Source organism: Leuresthes tenuis, unplaced genomic scaffold, assembly GCF_036924035.1.
Source record: "Leuresthes tenuis unplaced genomic scaffold, fLeuTen1.0.hap1 SCAF_7, whole genome shotgun sequence".
NCBI classification, from domain to species: Eukaryota; Metazoa; Chordata; class Actinopteri; order Atheriniformes; family Atherinopsidae; genus Leuresthes; species Leuresthes tenuis.
Genome location: NW_027325361.1, coordinates 19313516 through 19333902, shown reverse-complemented (window position 1 = coordinate 19333902; position 20387 = coordinate 19313516). Strand labels below are relative to the sequence as shown.

Here is a 20387-nt window from a genome sequence, read left to right as displayed (position 1 = left end):
AAAAAAAACTTTGGTTAATCAACAAACAACATTTGGGGAAACATTTAAGGTCCAATGAAGATGGCTCACACTCTTTGTCAGGTAGAAAATTCTGCCACACCAAGAAAAAGTGGGTTGAAACAGTCCACGCCGAGTACCACTGCTCCTAAAGATCAGGAACCAGTCAGACGTTAGATCACCCAGCCTACGCTGGCCTGCACGTGGGAGCAAAAACCGTGCAACAGCAACCCCGGCCGCTACTGTAACGAAGAAGCAAAAATAGAAACTCAAACTCCCGAGACGTAGCCAACCCCTGACAATGACCGAGAAGGGTAAACAAAGAGCTTTGAAAAGCAACATCAAAAGGGCTGCGAAGTAAGCGGGCAACTTTCCAATGTGTTGTTTTACAATATGGCATTTTTGCTTCTGCGGTACCGTGGACCCATTATCACTGTGGTTCCTCTGAGAACACACATAGTTTTGAGAGTAGCTGGCGAACAGATGGAGTAGACGCAAAGTTTGTTTATCCAGGGTTGTCCTGAAGCCCTGCAGCCTGCGAGCCAGCAGTGCATGCTTGTGCACACGCACGCAAAAATGAAAAGCACGCATGCACACATACAGACACACACAAACTGGCCCTTCTTCTGCGTCTACCTGCTCCTTTTTGTCCCCCAACTGTACATTAAGACATGAAGACAATCACTAACTGCTAACTTCAAGTGCATTCAGTTTCATGGATTAGTCTTTTTAAGTTACAAAACCCAATGCGTGTATGTGAACCTGCCAAGATTCTTTTTGTGTGGCGATCTAAACTTGTATAACATACTGGTTTGATCCTTTGTATTTCATTTTTTTTTGTATTTTTGTTTTTTTTATTGGACCGTGTTTTGTTTTTGAAGCTGAAAAACTAACTTAACTTCAACAACAAAGACAGAAAAAAAAGGGCCGCTCTCATTTACAACCGATTTGTTTCAAAGTACCCGTTTCATTGACAAAACTACCTTCCCCAGTAACAAAGTGCATTCACAACCTGCCTCTTACCAATCAAGGTGCAGTAGGACTGACAGCACTGCCATGGAATTAACTAAGTGGGCGAGGAGGGGGATCATGTGCATACTGCCCCGACTCAAAGGCTTGCTGTGATAATGTGGAACGAACACAAAAAAACAAACTGGATTTGGAGTAAGACAGCTTGTATTTTCTTTTTTTTTTTAAGACTAACAAACCCAAAAATCGATGGAATCGCTGACAATATTCAGACCGATACGTGTGCTCTGATGTCTACCACCTCTCTACAGGATACCTGGACCGAGCGTGTGTGTGTGTGATAGAGAAAGTGCACTGGGGCTGGCAGCTCAGGGTGCATGTTTGAACAGGCTGTGGCTGACTCACACAATGATGATGTGGCCAGAGGGACCCTGGCTGTCACACACACACACACATATACACACACACACACACACACACACACACACACACACACACACACGCAAAGCACATGTACATGTAAACACACTCCCACGATAAACTGCCAGCACCAGGCGTCCTCCACACAGTAACACCAGGCTCTAATATAATAATATCCCCTCCAGGCTGGTTTGGGGGCATTAGAGGACTATGGAGGCAGAGAGAGGGAGAGTAAAGGCCTGATTTGATCCCCTCCTGCCTGGAATCGTGGCTGAGCTGGGGGAGATTATTTTTTTGGAATGCAACAGACATTGTGAGATCCCCCTCCCCTTCCCTTGTTCCCCTCCCCCATCAACCAGCTGCAGCTGCACTCCTATTTGGCCTCTCAACTTGGACAGGTATTTATTGCTCTCTTCATCATACAGGTTGCCTTATGGTTGTGTGGTCCCTTGGGCAAAATGATTGGAATAAGAATGATACATAAACCGCCTTTCATTCCCTCCCCGACACCAACCCACTACCTTTAAATATACCCCTCACTAGCTCTGTTGGATATCTTTAGTAAAGCTGTGCAAACATAGAAAAAAGGTGCTCATCTATCTCTTCTTCGTACTCTTTGTCACTCTCGCTCCCTGCCAGTCCTTTAACCTGCGGTTGGTTAAATGCTACCCGCGTCTTGTCGCACAAGGACAGATTCCGAAAAACTGCACAAAGTTAAGCACATTCATTCATTCGACATCCTAATCCTTTGGGCAGGAACTGTACATATCAAGTGTTAAGTTTAGGACAGATGGGTGACTAAATGTTTTTTTCTTCTCTCATCAAACATTCACACAGCTTTTTTTTTTTGTTTCCCATTCATCCACAAGCTTCACTCTGTGAGAAATATGACATCAAGCCTAATAGGAAAAAATGTGATTGGTAAGTACACCTCAGCAAGAGGGGGCCAATGTCACATCACCACCTGTTATATATATATACACATGTATACAATTATAAAGTGTCAAGTACCCAAAGCAGTCAACAAAATGGAACCAAAAAATAAAAAGAATTAAGACAAATCAAAAAGGAAAAAATGAAAATGCTGACATTGCAGGGTTGTGAGGGATAAGAGGCAACGTAGTAAAGCCAACAGATACATTGACAATGGTAGTGCTTCAGAAACACAAACCCTCCACCCCTCGTATTCCCTAATCCTGCGAATGGTGAGCCCCCATTAAACTGGATTTGACTCGACAAGAATTTGTTTTTCAATAAGACAAACTATAGATTTTTAAAATGCATTTTTTTCTTTTTTTAAGAGTAAGTAACACTTCAATCAAACCCTTGCCTGATTCTTTCTGGAACATTTATAGAAGAAAATCTGTTGCATCAAAACTGTGGTGAGTTTTCCTTGCATATACCATATTGCGGCAATTTTGTTTCTATGGTAACTGTACATTTCAGACCTGCAAAAGAATAGAAAAAGAGTCTTTTTTTTTTTTTTTTCTTTTTTATAATCACTGGGAGGATTTGTCCTCGCTTCACCCGTACAGCAGCCAGAAGGTGCATGACAGTCACCTTTCTAAGAGCTTGAAGGCTGTGAGGACAAAACCAATAAAAATCTTAAATCAACTGCATAGTTGCTCAGTTTCTTTGTATCTATCATACATTTGCCTAAGCTCATATGCCAATGTATAAAACCCCTATTACAAAGAAAGAAATGGCCCAGAAAGTGGATGTCATGGGTGTGTGATTTGAAGCGTTCTTTGCTCTTTAACAAATAAACCAACTCAAGTGCTTGCAAGACTACTCTGTTTCCTAAAGTAAAAGGAGAAAGAAATATAAAGATTAGATTTTTGTGACACCCTGATTTGGTTTATAGAGGAATAGTTAGTTGTTTTGTCTTTTTTTTTTTGTTGTTTTCTAAATTGCCTTTGCATGTTTTTTCTCCCCTCTGTTTGCTGGCCTGTCTCACAGGCCATGCAGAGTGACTGTGGTGTCCAGCAGTGTTCTTGTGGAGCCTGGAGTCTCAGGGCCCTGCCTCCCCTGCTAGCTCCGGCAGCTGAGGACTGTGTGCAAGTGCTCCAGCGGCACCCTCCAGCTCGCTTGCTGGGGACGCCTCAGAGCGTCGCCTTCCCCTGATGGTACGAGGCTCTGGCCCGGTGTCGGAGCTGGGGCTCAGCAGGCCTTGGGCGGCCTCCAGGAGCCCTGGCTCTCTCACCCGAGGTTTTCTGCCCCGGCGGGAGGGGATGCCGTTGCAGCCGTCCTTCTTGAGGTGGCGGTGCAGGTGATCTGAGCGCACAAAAGTCTTAAAGCAGCTTGAGCACTGATAGGGGCGCAGGCCAGTGTGTACACGCATGTGGTTCTTCAGGTCGTAGTTGTGAGCAAAGGCAGCTCCGCATTGTGTACACAGGTAAGGCTTCTCTCCTGTATGCTTCCGCATATGAACCTTGAGCTTGTCCTGTCTTGAGGGAGAAAAATAAACACTGAATTAGAATACAGACAAAAAAAATTCAAATGCACTTGAGGTTCAAATTCCTTCCATTGGACTGTACACATTCACACCTTTATCACTTAACAGGCAATCACTCACTTCATCACATACGAATATATAATGTTCATTTTCTCAGATACAGCGATCAGTTTAATGTACTTTGGCTCATTTAATTTCCTATTAACAGTCATCTCTTGGATCTCCTCCAATTCTGTGAAGGTAACGGGTCCAACCTCGGTGAGGCCATAAACTTTATATTTTTATCTATGTGACTGTACACACGAGCACAATGGTGGAGCGACACGATAGCTCAATGTTTGCCGCGTCAGTTGGCATTTTTACTATTTCTGTTAACCTTAATGCGAGGACCACAGGATAATAACTGACAGGTCAACAAACTTTGAGTCTATTACCGAGAAGTACTGAAATATAAATTAGTGTGGAAAACACAATCAATTCTGCAGCTTAGTTTGATTTCTCAGAGCCACATTTTGACTCTTGTTATGTGGATACATTTTATGTGGATGAGAATAATCTTATTAGTTTCTGGAATATCTTTAACTTGAAGTCACCCACTTAACTTTATCAGGCCACCTTGGCCTTCATCCGACTCTTGTCCTTCCCTTCCCTCTTTGAGCCCTTACTATCTCTCTAGCTTCTGAGCTCTTAAATCATCTAACCCTTCTAAAACGAGGGCAGAGGGCTCCTAAACAAACAAGTGTAGTTTAGACAACTTCATTTGAACACACATGCTATGTAAGTTGTCATGTAAGTGGATTAGCTGTCACACAAGCAACCCTCGCTGGTCTGTGCTAACTGTGCTCCAGATATGAAAAATAACAAAGAAGCACGTGTGTAGGTGAAGAGAAACACACATATGCTCAGACTGAAGACTCGGAACAACGTGGCACACTGACAGACGTGAATAATTTAAAGGACAAGGAGTGATTTATTACTGTGCAAGGCGAACCCTTAACCCTGATCAAACAGGATTAAGATTACAAGGCCCCTTCCCACGGCTGGCCAAATTTAGCTGGAGGGTTAATTTAGATTGGTCTTCCCTACCTGCCATGATGAAACAAGGTTCTGTTTATTTCAAGACCATTGTATCTATTTCCAGCAAAATCCAGCTAATCAATTAATTAAAGGGATGATTTCAGGGAAAGGGAAAGACAACTGAATACGAGGAAATGCTGTGCACAAAGTCCCCATATGTTGGCAAGCCACTTTTTGTGGTTTCTAAGTGGCACATGGCAGATTTCATTACAATGGTAAAGGAGTGACACAGAGAAAGGATAGGGTGGTGTAGATACTCTGCTGTGAGCAATAATCAACATAACTACAGATCAAAAGTTCACATTACTGTATTGAAGCACAAGGCACCATCTAGGGCCTGTAATCCCCCTCTATATCAGAACACAGCACTTTATGGCAGCTGTCTACTAGATAACACTACCATGGCACAGCCTTCTTTTATAGGACCCCTATGTTAAGATTCCAGGACTTTGCCATGTGGGCTGTCGCCATAAAACAGACTTTTATAACAACGAGGCCCCCTCTTTCAGAGTAGAATCATTCAACACGTCATTGCGACTAGCACTTGACAACAATGTGGAATTGGTGAAAAATAGATAAATCTCGATAGCGAGCAGTCAGTCTATGACCAAGGTAAACATTTGGAAACAAACTGCACTGCCTCTAATGCACAGCTAAGGTGGTTAGTGCTAATACTCCAGCACTTGGCTTTGTGGTGTTTCCCACTGCTGGGCAGGTTGCCTACACTGCCAGGTCCAAGATTGTTAGTACATGTGACATGAGGTAGTCCCTTCATTAAATGGGCTTACCTGGTAAAGCGCACTTTGCAGATGGCGCATTCATAGGGTTTCTCTCCTGTGTGCGTTCTGATGTGGCGGGGTAGCTTGCCTGCACCTTGAATGACCTTCGAGCATATGGGGCACTTCTGGAAGGCCTTAGAGCGCATCTTCCTCTCTCCTCCACCCCCGCTGCCTCTCTCGCCAACCCCCCTCTCTCCTCCTGCTCTGTTTTGGCCTGTACTGCCTCGTGATAACCATGGCGACGGCACTCCCTGTGTTACAGCGGCAGAAGCTGCATCCTCATGCTGTGTGCTGCTAAAATAATTCAAGTAAAATTCCATGTCGGGATCGTCCCCATCTCCCTGTTCCTCTCCAGTTGTAGCGCGCTCCTTCTGCCTCTCGATGGAGTCCATCATTTGCTGTAGGAGGGCACTGGCTGAACCCCTCTCCCTCACCATCACCTCCCTACAACCGTCCTCCCCTTCTGTGTCCTGCCCTTGCCGAGACTCAGAGGGGAGGTAGAAGTGACCGTTTTGAGATGGAGGGTAGTATGATGACCCCAGGAATGCTCCATTGCCCTGCACCGCCTCTCCGTCCTCATCTTCCTCTTCATCCTCATCCTCCTCCTCTGGTTCTTGTGCTCGGGGCTGGGACAAGGCAAGTGCCAGAGGGGAGTAGTACTCACCGGGGCCAGTAGGAGCCCCGTTGCTAGGGGTGCTCCCATTACCATGATTAAAGTGCAGGTGTGTGGGCAGGTCCCTGAGCTCTGGCGTGCTGCAGCTGCTGCTCCAGTGTGCCCCTCTCTGGAAGTACTCCAGATACTCCCGGGCCCGCACCCGGTTCCCCTGCTCCTTGCCTCCTCTGCCTTTACCCTCTGCATCTGCATCTTCATCTCCATCTTTTCGCTCACTACCCGCCTAGAGAAAAATAACAGTGAACAAAGAAAGTGAGTGAGATGGGTTGAGAGTAACGAAAGGATGAAGAAAAAACGGAAAGTAACAAACAGTCTCAAAGTAGAAAAGAGAAAAAAAAAACATTCACCAAACTCATCAGCTAAGGAAGGCTAACTCAGAGAGACCTTAATTTCCAACTGTAAGGCAATTCAGCACGGACAGATCACAATCATGGTGTCCTGTGTGTGCAACAAAGGGGCCACTAGGCTCAAGGGTATAGGCATGTATAATCAGAAAAAGTAAATAATTAGCAAAACACATGACAATTTATACAAGAGAGGCCTATGTAATATTTTCACTGGTACATTCCCTAACTTGTAGAAAACTTGTGTGTTTTATAAACTGTAACAACAGATAACTGGACAAATTGACCCAGTGGGACTATGAACTGTGATATTAGAGCCTGACGTGTGATTATCACATGATATCTGGTATTATGTATTCGGACGCAGCATATCACAGCTATGCTTGATCGTGTTGAAGAGGAGCTGTGAGTTGCTGTGTCTTTGGTCTGTGAAAGAGCATGCTGTCTCTCCACAAATGCTGTTGGCTCAGCATGAGTAAGTGTTGAACTTAACCCGAGCTGTGGGTGTGTGTTTGGCATAGTGAGAGACACTGATAAAGGCCATGATGTAAGCCTGGGTATGCTGACTATTTAATGAGGTGGATGGTACGATGACTGTATACCCCGTTTTTATCATGAATAAGCCAGAGGAACATTATCAATCCGGTCCAACAAAACATCTACTCAGAGTTCCCATGTTCAGATTCAGAATTGTTCATGCGACAAATAAACTATTAACACGTGCTACTTCTAGCTTTTTAATAGTGTTGTACCGGCGGGGAGAGCACTTTGGTGTCCAGCAGGTGTGTACAGACATCCTGGACGGGTGAGATTTCCAGGAGGCGTGCAGCAGCAAGGATGTCAGCCACACTGCTGTGACTGACTGTCAATGTAGCTGTGTAGGCAAAGTCCAGCAAAGCTCCCAGCGCCTCTGCCGCCACAAAGTCGATGTTGTAGATGTTCTGTTGGTCAGCGGCGGCCCCTGAAGTGAAGAGCTTGTGGAAGTAGGAGCTGCAGGATGCCAGGACAGAGCGGTGAGCTGGGAACTCCCGGTCCTGGGTAACCAGGAGCACGTCACACAGCAGCCCACTGAGCCGCTGCTTGTTCAGGCTTCCCAGGACGTCTGCGCTGTGTTCAGGGAAAGGGATCCCCACAGGGCCTTCTTCTGCCTCTCCTGCCCCTCCTCTCCCTCCCCCTCCTCCACCACTCGCTGTCCCCCTGAGTCTCCTTCCGCCCCTCCCGCCGGCTCCTGACGACATCTTCCACCAGCCTGCCGCCGAGCCGCCTAGCACAGCCCCCACCCGTGTATCCGTCCTGCCGTCTGTCCGTCTGCCTTTCTGAGGGGAGAATAGTTTAAGAAAGGGAAAGGAGACAAGGAAAGGATCAATAACACATCAGTTAATACTTGTTTTATGTGGGTACAGTAAGAGAAGGGAATATTGATTCACTGACTCTGAAATATGCACCAGTATGCACAGTAAACTAAATTTCATGTAAGTCACAATTGAAAAATAAAATATGAAGTATGTGGAAGGTAGTAAGTGCACAGGTTCTAGCTCTCAGTGGCAGAACAAGTACACACGCTGAATAAGTATCTCTGGACAAAATTGCAAACATCAGGATGATTACCAAATAGTATCTATGAATATAAAGTAGCTGGACAATGAGCTTTGAAGAATATATATGCGAGAACTATATTCGAAAATGTTATTTTGGCAACATCTTCCAAACTGCAATAACAATAAAAATCTCTATGACAACAGCTGTATAATATTGCACATACAGCATGCAGGTGATTGATGAATACTGATAACTGGTATTATATTAACATATTTTCCCATCTATATTTGTGACTACTACATCCTTATGACCTCCATCCAGCTACACTATGTGGTGATTTCCTCAGTCCATAAATTAATCTGTCATTAATCATCTATTTCTTGGCAATGCAAAAACTTCTGCTGTTCTAATTTACAAAAGAAATTGACATTTCTGATGAAAACATATTCTTTCATAGCCAAACCATCTATAACAAAACCCTTTATCACATGTTCCTTTTAAAAAAAATTAAAAAAAATAAAAGAAAAAAGACCCAGTTTGCCTTAAGAAAGAAGCTTAATTTAATACTCTGTGTGCCTGACCCGCAACTGAACTTCACAGTAAATATTTTACATTTGACTCCTTTCAGCTGGACTCAAGAGCCTTAAGACAGTGTCTTAGGTAAGTGGAAAAAAGCCATATGGTAACATCGCAGTTCTGCACATCACAACTGCTCAGAATTTATTTTAAAACAGATCGACTGATGCAGCAGGAGTTACGGAAAGATAACAAATTGTAATAAATTAGTTTCTGAATAAATAGCTCACACCATGCATTTGGTCAGGCTTTTAGCCAGGCAAAAATATAATAAGGAGGTTAATCATTGTGTGAAGATATTTATGTGCTACATACACATATGTGTGTGCAGGTGTCTGGGTGCCTGTTTCCTTGTATACATGAATACATTCGTGGGTGTGTTCATGCACTCGTGTAAGAAATCAAGTAAGAAGTCGTGGAGGAAAGATAAGCAGAGGGCTGTGGGGATCAGAGTGCATGCTGGGAGCTGGGCTGAGCAGCCTAGGCACTCTGTGTCAGTTGAAAGCCAGGGAGGGAAGCAAGGGAGGTGGAGGAACAGGAGGGGGGGGGTTGCCAGAGCAGACCCTGTGGAAAAACTCCACAGGAGGAGGAAGAGGACACGCAACAAGCTGCAAGGGAACAGTATTAAAAAGGGAGGTTGTCAATCCGGTCTGAGCTGGTTACCCCACCCTGTACTGTGTGCCAAGTTTCAGAAAAGGCCTGTCCCCTAGCTCACGTGTGTACGTGTGGTGGTGGTGGGATTAAAATGATCGACTGAAGCCCTTCGGAGTGGGAGGGGGGTTTCGTTAGAACAAGCCATCCTCAATTTGTCTATGAGAACACTCCCACACAAATGAATACAGAAACATCAATAAAGCACACACGCACATAAACACAAATGGGACATCCCCACTGTCCAACTCTCCTCCCCCCTTCTCCATCTGCCAGGCAGACCCAGCAGGGGGCAACACTGCAGGGATGCGTTAAATGTGTTGCTCTCGACAAGATTCGAAACACTCCTTCAGATCAGTCTTCCTTGGTATGTTGGTGCGCGACAACCCACCACCAAACCTGCCTAACCTGGCTGCCCCTCCTCTTTTGTTCAACGGCGTTAACATCTTTTCTCTCCTATGCTGTGCTTTGTTCTGCCCTCTACAAAGAAGTGCCTATCTGTCTCCGCACCTGCGATATGGCAACATGTCATATTTGCCCACAGGTCAGAGTTAGGTTTACCCTGACCTCTGTCATTAGGCAAGCAGGAGAGTGGAGCAGATGTTTGTTTCAGCTTCTCATCGTTCACTAAATGGGTCAGAGAATATATTTATTCAGCCCAATGTTACAATGGAGACAACATACAGATACAAGCCTGTGCGTTCGACTAACCATGGTAACGCAAATGAACAGCTGTGTTATTTCACAGTGAAATGTCTAATTGTTCCACGTTTCTCTTAACTCAGTTTTGTCAGGCAGCTAACCACAAAAACGTCTTGAAAACGCTGCCAAAGACTTTTACAAAGCTCTACTGAGAACAGACTGTCAGGCATGGCAAGTGCAAATTTTATTACCCAACCTCTCATCTGAATACGTTGAGGGAGGGGAGGGGAGGGGAGATGAGGGCAAAGGCAAAGAGAGATGACACGGGAGTGAGGGAGAGCAGAGTGAGAAGGAAGGAACAGCAAGAGACAGGGCGGCCACATGGCTACCGGTCATGTCCTTCACAGGTGGAAACAGATCTCTGTCAGACCATGCAGACCCGAGCCAACCTGCTTTTTTTTTTTTTTAAACACGAAGCTCTACAGCACCTGCATCGGAGCAGGCATTACTGCAAGCTTGCGTTGCACACTATCCCCTAGTGTACACAGCTGACCCTGGGTTACGGCTTTGTGTGGTAAAGACTCTGAGCTGAGAGGAGATAAAACACACAAACATCAACATGCACACATACACAACTTGTTTCAATGCCAATGAAGCATGGAGGGACTACACTGCATACAGGAGCCACCTGTCCCTATATAAACTTGCAAAGATCACTAGGAATAAGGAAACACAGTGCCACAAACCTGATCCTGACACCTCCTCATGGCTTAAAACATTCCTTATCACTAATTCATGCCTGTGGGTGACAAGGCCTGCAGCCCAGCACAAAGCAGTACTGCAGTTGTCCGTTTCTGTGGCGTTCCACTTTCAGGAAAAGGCCCTCTCTCAATGCTCAGTCCATGAGCGCCCAGGCCTGCTTTGCAAGTCAAACTGCTTTAACACAGGGCCAACCTATCCCTTCTCCACCCCCATCACCTTCAACGCATCCGCAACGTCCCTCTGCCCCTTCCCATACATCAGATCAACAGTCTTGTGTAATAGCACTTTCTGTTTTGCAGTTATTTCAGCTGACCACACAGAGCACGTGTCGACATCTGCCGAGACAGTTGCACCAAACTTGCTTGTCATTCACAGACTAAAGCAAGACAACGGGATGTGGTGGGAATTAGTAAGAGTCGTTTTTATTTTGGCTGACATGTATCATCTACGGAAGGTCTCCAGAATTTCCACTCTCAAAGTATCTCTATCTTTGCCTAACACATACCAGTCATACCTAAATACAACAGAGCAAACTGTGTTAACCCTGTACAACCTCAGATGTTTCCTCGACAAGGAAATAAATGGATTATGAAAATTTTCTTCAGAACACATAACAATCTAAACTTACATTGAAAAGCACCCTTTGAAGTGACAGAATTCTAAAGCAAAGATTCCATCTCCCTGTGTCCTTTATAACCATTACACATCTTTCACTTTCTAATTCCTCAAACTTAAATGCAAGAAAATGTGCAATTTGCCTATGCAAATCGCGAAGCATTCAAAGACAAACTTTAAGAGAACTAAGACAGCAAATGCACCTGGATCAGTGTTGCCTGACCAGTTAATGAAGCAGTCGATGAACACAGAGCAGTTGTTAATTCTAAAACAAACACCCTGTCAAGTGTTATTAGCTTATATTATTTCCAAGAAATAAATGTCACTTCATGCATTCAGTAACTCACTTGCTAGCAAATAAAATAACAACAACACCAGAAGTAAATAAAACCCCAAAATATAAATATTAAAAAAATAAAATAATTTTTTGGCCCTCTGATCTCGTCTATGCTTGCATAACAATCTCTTTATTATTTCTCTTTCCTCCTTTGTCTTCATCTCACAAAGTAACTCAACTGCTTTTCTCTGGCAACAAGCTCGCCACTGGTTGCAAGAGAATCATCTTGCTCAGGTCAAGTAGGTTCAAGGTTGGACCGAGAGGATATTTGAAGATAAGTAGAATTGGGAGGGGGGGGGGGGGGGGGGGTGGCAGTTCTTAGGAAAAGTGGATTTTGAGTAAGTGCCACAGCTCAGTGACTCATTGCTGCCAGTAGTGGAAGGAAACCTGATTGGACATATTGGGAGTGAAGCAGGAAGAGGGCAAGTGACTGATAAAACTAAAGTTGCCAGGGCTGGTCTTGCCCTGGCAGCTTTCACTAGAAACTAACCAGGAAGTGCTGCCAAAACACAGACACAAAGCCAGAGAAAAGGTAGTGGGCGAGGCAGGGCATTAAGCTTACTTACACGCTCACTCATAACTCCTGAGCACATGGCGGCCTAGGAATCCAGCTCAGATGTCAATGATAAACTCACGACATCTCCTTCAGGTACCTGGTGTAACCTGCTACAGTAAGGGGAAAGGTAACAGCCCTCTGGTTGGGCAAAGTTTAATTTGAGGAAACTGCCTGGGGGGTTTATGGTGTTCTTACAGTAAGTTCTGTGCCACCAGATAGCTGCTGCAACTGATAAAGGTTCTCAATCTGTTTGAGAATTTGTATGACTTTCAGACCCTCTCGATAGTCACAAGCTTGCAAACATAAAGGGTGGAGAGGAATATAAACAAAAACACTGGCATTCACTACAGTACAACATAAGTAAATTACTGCTTTGGCAAACAGTCTTAAAAAAATACTTCACACAATGATTCACTTTAAGAGTAATTTCTGGCTCTGGTTTGATGTTATGTTGCATGTAACTACATTTACTCTCTCATTTTCTCTTCCATATGTACACGATGCAAATGCCTTATCACCCTTTTTTTTTTATACATTAAGCTTTAACTTCTAAACTACTTTCTTTTCCTCCTTTTTTTTATGACAGTTACATTTTAGTGTCCAGCTGACTATTTGGTCCAATCAGTCAGCACATGTTACCAACCAGGAAGTGTAACAAAACATATGAGCTCAGAAACGCTAATACACCCCGACACAGTGCTGCCCAGCACAGCTCCAGCTCGCTAGTTGGTCAGTCTGCAACCCCGTGTGGCCCAGCTGCACCACTCTGTGCATGCGCAGTCCAGCAGGGAAAGAGGACTTCCTGTGAGTCTGTGGCAGGCATGTAACAGAACCCGCTCTGTTATCAGATGACCAGCTCTCTGCTTGCTCGATCTCTCTGTCCCTACTGTCTGACCCCCCCCACCCCTTCCTCTCATCTGTCGCTCTCATCTCATCATTGCTCCATCTCTGTCTTAGACTGCACAGCATAGTATCCACCACATCACCCACTTCCCCTTTCCACTGCTGAGGAGGCAAAGCTGCGCCGACCCACCCACCTTCCCCTGTCTCGCCATCCTTCAACGCAACCCACCCATCTTCTCTTTTGTTTCACTGCAGACCAAGTCACTTAACAGAAACGTAGCCTGTCAGATTGGTCACATATCACCTCCCTGACTGGTTTGCCTTTCTTCTAAATTAAAAGGAGCTCTGCGCTGCAATGCTTCATATCACTATAACAATAAACATTTGTTGTTATTTTGTAACAATAAAATACTCACAAATGTTGTATACTAATTGATGGGTCCCCCCCATATCCTGGAAAACCGTCAATGACCTGTATTTCAAGTTTTATTCCTTCTGTGAAAAACATCCCAGACCTCACTCTCCTACTCTAATTTGATCAGGTTGTGTTGGCCTCTCCATAATAAATGTCCCAGAAGGGAACAGAAGAAGCCCCTTTACTCCCCCTAGTCTTCAGCACAACAACAGAAAAACAACAGAGAGGGGTCTGTCTGTCTAGCCAGGCTGGAAGCTGTGGTATACTAAGCAGCTGACCAGGGGAACCAAACATTAGGGGGAAGTGAAGCTGCATTCACTAAGGAAGAGGCTGATGAAATGATTCAAACTGTAAGAAAATGTTACAACCTATACATATGCACATTTGTGTGTAGAGCAGCAGCATAGAAATGCCGCCGTTTGCTATGAAATACAACCGAATTCCACCACGTGAGCCACAATAGATCATTTAACCACATAAAAAAAAAAAACATGAGAAAGCATAATCTGACAGTTACATGTAATACATGTACACATTGTATACAGCCAACTTTTAAACCCAAAATAAAGCCTCAAACTGCCACGGCGACATAACGAAACCTGTCCTCTCAGGCTGCCTGAACCTGCTAGTTTCAGGCCATAGTGGTGTAGGCACAAACATACAGGAATATCAAACTGTATTCAGCCTCACCGCCAAATTGATGGGTGGTGTCTTGGACCTGCCCACAGCCACTGAAGTCCCCTGCAATTCCACTGGAGTCTATTGTTGGTAACACTGACGTGTACGCATGTGCGCACACAAACACACTCGCAGAAACGCATATGGCGTCCTAGTTTAACCTCTTGCTGGAATGTACTTGAAATTTTTTCTTTCATAGTGGCACAGAAGAAAGGGCTAAGAGTGTAGCACATGTAGCAGACAGTCTGTACTGTAGCTCATATACTTTGTGACACTGAAGTGAATTTAAAAAAAAAGGAATAACTTCATCTCTTGCCTCCTTCTGAGCAGCATTGTGAACGCTTTCCCAGCATTTGGGCGTCTTCATGTACTGTGCTCTTCTTTTACCCTCTCTGTGCCCGCACGTTTAAAAAACGAGTTTAACAAGTATGCAAAGCCAAAAAAAATATGCATCTGGTTATCGAGGAGTGCAGTCAGGACTGCTGCAAAGTCTTTAAACGACGAGCCAAACAACAGGCGTTTTACATGGCGGCCGAGATCACTATCTGCTTTCTGCAAGATGCTGTTGAGGATGGGGGTGAGCTCACTCCAAGGAAAAGTTGTCATAAGATTGACTGTGGTGGGAATAGCTAAGAAAAACTTGAATTCATCTGCACGCAAATAAACTGAGTGGTGCACAAAGTTACCAGAGCTTAAGTTTTATTTTAACAATGCATGGACTTACCTACCCTACCAGTGAACTGCAGCTGTCACAAGATGTGTCACATATTCTCCTTCTCATTAAGAAGAGATGTCACTTAGTGGGGTGTCTCAAACTATTACTCAGCACTCCACCTGTATCCTGTCAGCTACAAGCATGGTTCATCTGCCACAGTCCAGCAAACTATCCGATTTGGTGGTTTTTGTGGTGTTATTTTAATGCCTCGACAGAAGCAACAGTACAGGATGTGCAGACGTCTTCAGCCTCTCACAGAACTAGTAAGAGCAACAATGCCGCTTAATCACAGTAGCAGACTAAAACACTGACAGAAAACGCAAAAGCACAATTAGCCTGAATGTCCAGAGTTAAGAAAAGAAAGTTGTCCTAACGTGAAGAAAAACTTCAACACAGTGGCTGTTTCACTGAGCAGTGTTTCATGCAGCACCTTACTATCTGCACTGACCTATTTGTCATTCCCTCTTTTATTTGCAACTGGGTCAAGAACTCTGAACTCTATCAAGCCCCTTGTCTCTCACCCTCCTTCACCAACAACATGCAGTGGTATTTTTTTGGTCTGTCTCTCAGTCACAGTCTAAAGACACAGTGTGTGTATGTGCTTACCAAATAGGCAGAAAATGTTTAGCGGGCTCTATCTGCCTCCCTGTGCCTGCCGGCCAGCTCTGCTGCCTACGTCTCTGGGCAGGGCTAGAGCATTACCAGACAGGAAACTTGTGAGTGGCCCTAGTCATACAGGCAAGCCCTTGCCTGATCCCACACAAACACCTACCCCCCCATCCTATCCCATCCCATCTCATCTACCACCACCGCCACCCTACCCCCATCTATTTTCAGCCCACAACTCAGCTCCGCATCCCTTCCTCTCATTGGCCTGTCTGCAACTCACTCACCACACCTCCTCGTTGGGATAGGCTGGCGGCTGTTCCCTTTCCTGGATGGCCGAGGGCAAGGCACTATGGGATACAGAGTTCTGCAACCCCATGTGACCTGGTTTACAGCCCCCATTGTGGACTACGAGTCCCAACTCTTTCTGCCCTTACCACCCCCACTATCTCGAAGTCAGCTCTAACGTAAGCACTCAGGACTGAATTATACACTACAGTATGTTGCTAGCAGGCTGCCAGGTATTAAAGTACAGACCAGCCATCAAACAGGGCAAAGCTTTGCTAGGAAAAAAAACAAAACAAAATACATTTGGCTTCAACTGTTTCAGGAGTACTGAAACATTACACACGGAGTCCTCCATCAGCTTACACTCTTGAGACAGTTCAGACATACTTAAAACTCCTGACCTAAATTGACTTATTTCCATTCTAAATAGTATAATACCACCACAACATGCCCTGCGCACACAGCACACAACCTTCCCCACTCTGAGCGTTTCTGTCACTGCTGTCCCGAAAAGTTGTTGTCATTGCATGTGCCTTGTACCAATATAATTATTTTTGGTTCCTCCTTCCCTTCGTTCAGTACACCCCCCCCCCCCCCCCCCCCCTCTCTCAAGAACCCCTCCACTCCTGCCCCCACCTCCTCCTGTAAGTGCTTCCACCTGCCTGAAAAGTTAATGCCTTGAAAACATCAAATAAACTTTATCTTAAGATTCCCCAGAGGTAAAGAGCTGTACAGAGGAAGTACTTTAAGAAGAATAATAAAAAAAAAAAAAAGAGGAACCTTGACTAGGGACTGCTGCGACCCACCTCTCCTCTCCGGCCAACCCCCCCACCCTGCTCTCCTTTCTGGCCCCCTCCCTCATTCCTCCCTCTCTCCTGTCCTCTTCTGCCCTGCTCCCCCTGTGTTCGACAGGCCCAGGGCAGACAGAGGGGGGATGACAGGGTGCATTTAGCTCACCTGCGATGGCCGTGGTGGTGCTTGTTGTGGGTTAGCTCAGCCCTCTCCTCTCCTCCTCTCCGGAGCTCTCTATCTCCCTCTCACTGTTGTGCAGCTTAAAGCCCCGTATGCGCTAACCAAGCAGCAGCAGATCAACTCAATTCCCTTCCTGGTTTCTGGAGGGCAAAGAGGTCCCTCCCTTTCTCTCTCTCACACACACTCACACTCTCTCTCTTAAAGACACAGCATTCACCCTCTGCCTCTCCCCCTCCTCCCACCGTAAAGCAAAAGTAAAGTGGAAATTTCTTTGCACCATAAAGTGGACGGCTGTAAAAGTCAAAAACTGAATCAGATACGACACAAATCATTAACCCATGTCTGCCCACTCTGCAGTTTCAGTGACTGTCATTCCTCCATATGGACACCGGTACGTATGCTTAAAGGCTAAACAGAGTTGTAAGTCTTGTCTTTCCTCACCCGCCTCATCTCTCACTACTTCTTTCCTTTTTCTATGAAAGTCGCACCCACCCATCCTATTGCCTGAGGTCATGGTGTCCCACCCCAAAAAGCAAGTCTTGGCACATTCCAGCACATACAGTAGGGGCTGCCAGCAACCCCCTCGAAACACACTCTGGCTCGGCACCTTCTCTCTTCACAGTATCTGCCAAGCTCCAACAGGTGAGGACATTACTCAATCGAAAAGTTCCTTACCCACTGTGGGGAACGGCAAGTTCCCATGTGCACATTTACAGTACATTTGATGTTGCGCCACTTCCAACTGCCCACCCGCACGCCCCCACAGTGACTGTAAGCCAGCCATTGTGCCATGGGAGGGGGTGGGGGGAGGGAATGGAAAGTAAGATTTATTTGATAGTTAAGTTGCACCACCACCACCGTTTGGTGGTAACAGATTACATATAATCTGTATCAGGTAATCAGATCACAATAATCAATCAGATTACATTTGAAAAAATACACAATTGTAGTTACACCAAAAGCATTTTTAAGAAATATTTGCATTGCAGAACACTGAATAACTCATCTTTAGAAATGTATGCCTGCATGTTTCTTTAATGCTAGTTTTTTCGATGAGGTTTTACTGTTTTTAACTTTAAAATGGTTTCCTTTTTGATGTTGACGCATAGTTAATGGACTTCGCGTACCTTTTTTACTTGCACTGCCTCCTGAAGACAAACCTTTTGAGTCGTAGGCTCATCTTGCATTAGAAGAGCAAAGTCCTCTGTGTGGTCGTACATTTAAAACGGAAGCAACGCAAGAAACGCAATCCATCAAGTTATACAAACACTAAATACAAACACTATTCACAGATAAATTGCAATTTTTTTGCAACGGACTGTATTTCAAAGTCATATGAACCAATGCTGTGCAATTGACCTTCTGTCTGCACTTTTCAGCAATATTTTAAGTATAGATTTGAAGAGATGCTTTGCAGAATGTTGCTGCTTGTACACACTTAGTCTCTGGCTTCAATCTTGCAGGTAGCCACAGCAGTGCCATGGTGCAGCAGATCTCGACACTGGCCTGCCTTCGCATTGGACAATCATGCAGGGGAATGGAGTGCTATTTAGCCGGAACAGGCGGTGACACTTTGTCTGCCTAGAGGGCGCTGTTAAGCTCTGTCTCTGCAGAGGCACAATGGGGTTTCTTTTACTTAGGTTCTTAGAAAAGCACATGAACTGCATTGTGTGGACTTCTGATGTCTGCAGTTGCTATAATCTACAAAAGTAAGTGAAAAGGATGCAGGTGGGTAAGCTGTGCTTGAGTGAAATGAAGACTTCAAACTCCACATGTTCTCATGAACTGCATATCGTTACAGGATGCCTTCTGTTCAGTTATGCCAAATTATCCAAAGTCCAAATGAGTTGTTTTCGGTAGGAGGCTGTCTGAGATGATGTCAGATATTTTTATAGCAACGTCGCCTTTCAGCCCAATTTGAACTGGTCCACTTCCCTGCCAGACGTCCCACGTGTGATCTGCATTTGTCATTACTGTCTGAATGATGGTTTTGATTAATTCTAACCGAAAGAGAAGACAGTAAACAACAGTCCCTGTAAAGACACGGCCACATTACCTCCTAAAAAAAATGGATGATATATTCAATATGAGTGTAAAGACGTGTATAAAACTGCTGGCCTACCTTTATGTTAGCAGTGACAAATAAGTGCTGGTGGTTGTTAATGTCCAATAATACTCCTCCCTGACACTCTGACAGCATGTTTTATTTCTAAGCACACTCTCTTTGGCTCTTTGTATGTACAACTCACAAGGGAACATGTCAACATAAATCTGTATGTACCTCCCTTCACCCAGAAGTATTTTAACTGTTCACTATTTAAATCTGATGACCCAATTGATCCTCCTGGATCTAAAGAAAGTTCTGCCAAAGGTGTTGGCTAAAGTCAGGGAGCATACTGTGCTTGACCAGGTCAAAGTGAAAACTTTTTTTTATAATAATAATAATACATTTAAACAAAAAAAAATAACTGGTGTGTGAATGACAACTTTAATTTCATTGTAGCAGACCAAAGTTTAACTCACGTATTCGCCAATGTGTTGACTGCAAGGGCCCAATAACATAAAATAATGGAAAAAACATACACAATTAAAATTCACTCTAATAAGTGAGTCCATAAAGTGTCTCGACTGTAAATTAAATGTAAAATCAAGCCTGCTTCGTGGTCCGTGTTCTCAGTGTAGCAAAGAGCGTAGAGGCAGGAAATTTCAATAGATTCATCTGCAAACATTAAGAACGCCACTCACCCTTTTTAGGTTTTATACGGCGTTTTCAGCCCGTTATTCGCCTCCAAAATGTGCTGGCAACGTCCATTAAAAGAAAAAATAGCTGCCTGACGCTATTAGTTGCTATGGTTCGAAGCACTAATGAATTGAGTGGTGCGGCGGAACAGCGCAGGTCAGCCGAACATCCGCCAATCACAGACGCGCATCCACGCGCGCATTGTTGACATATTATTAGTTGGCATAAAACAAAACAAAACAAAAAAAAAAAACCGTCAAGTAGGTTCCACACTCTTCATCCAAGTGCAGTCAGGATGTTACCAAATCTAATACCATGAGGATTTCGAAGAAAACCCTGAAAACTTGAGAAGTGATTGTGATTGTGCGTGTTCGCCTGTGATGGCCAGCTGTCCCAGGTGTGTGGATTTTAGCACCTCGCAGCTCCACACGGACACTCCGCAGACATGCTCAGTAAATGCTCCCTGATGATGTTTCCAAGCAGTTCTGATCACCTGCAGCAGCGCCTTGCTGTCTGAAATCATGCACGGCCTGAGCTACATGTTGATGATCCACTTTGGATGCTTTGTTTCTTGTTCAATTGCTTAATATTAACAGTAACTTGCCGCAGGCCTTACATATTTCCCTGTTCATGGTCCAAATTAGTTTTTCCAACTGTCTGAATGTTTGAGACATTTTTTTTTTTTAAAGGTCCAAAAAGAGAAAAAAAAAATAGCAAATTTGGTATAAAATCACTGGA

The 20387-nt window shown here is 44.6% G+C and overlaps 2 protein-coding genes across 5 annotated transcripts in view; both read right to left on the bottom strand.

Moving 5' to 3' along the window:
* Window positions 1-20123, bottom strand: part of LOC140312076 (cytochrome b-c1 complex subunit 10-like) — a 61057-nt gene extending 40934 nt beyond the window's left edge. The window contains exon 1 of the mRNA XM_072389744.1: window positions 20120-20123. The gene's annotated coding sequence lies outside the window, so the exon portion shown is untranslated. The remainder of the gene's footprint in view (window positions 1-20119) is intronic.
* Window positions 619-17066, bottom strand: zbtb7a (zinc finger and BTB domain containing 7a). Of its 4 annotated transcripts, none has more exons than XM_072389726.1 (5): window positions 16895-17066; window positions 10611-10710; window positions 7467-8030; window positions 5707-6593; window positions 619-3833 (listed from the first exon to the last, which is right to left on the bottom strand). In XM_072389726.1, exons 2-5 carry the CDS (start codon window positions 10626-10628, stop codon window positions 3398-3400), a joined length of 1905 nt encoding a protein of 634 aa, XP_072245827.1. In that variant the 5' UTR covers window positions 10629-10710; window positions 16895-17066; the 3' UTR covers window positions 619-3397. The 4 variants fall into 4 exon arrangements, with proteins under 4 accessions (XP_072245827.1, XP_072245830.1, XP_072245828.1 ...); XM_072389729.1 differs by lacking the exon at window positions 16895-17066 and adding an exon at window positions 15650-15720; XM_072389727.1 differs by lacking the exon at window positions 10611-10710 and having other exon boundaries at window positions 16895-17065.
* Window positions 20124-20387: the final 264 nt, after the last annotated feature.

Excerpts from the sequence above, each read along its gene's own strand:
- zbtb7a (XM_072389726.1), bottom strand. Across the intron at positions 6,594-7,466 it reads CCAAAGTGCTCTCCCCGCCG|GCGGGTAGTGAGCGAAAAGA; the intron begins GTACAACACTAT and ends ATTTTTCTCTAG. Across the intron at positions 3,834-5,706 it reads TGCAAAGTGCGCTTTACCAG|ACAGGACAAGCTCAAGGTTC; the intron begins GTAAGCCCATTT and ends TTCTCCCTCAAG.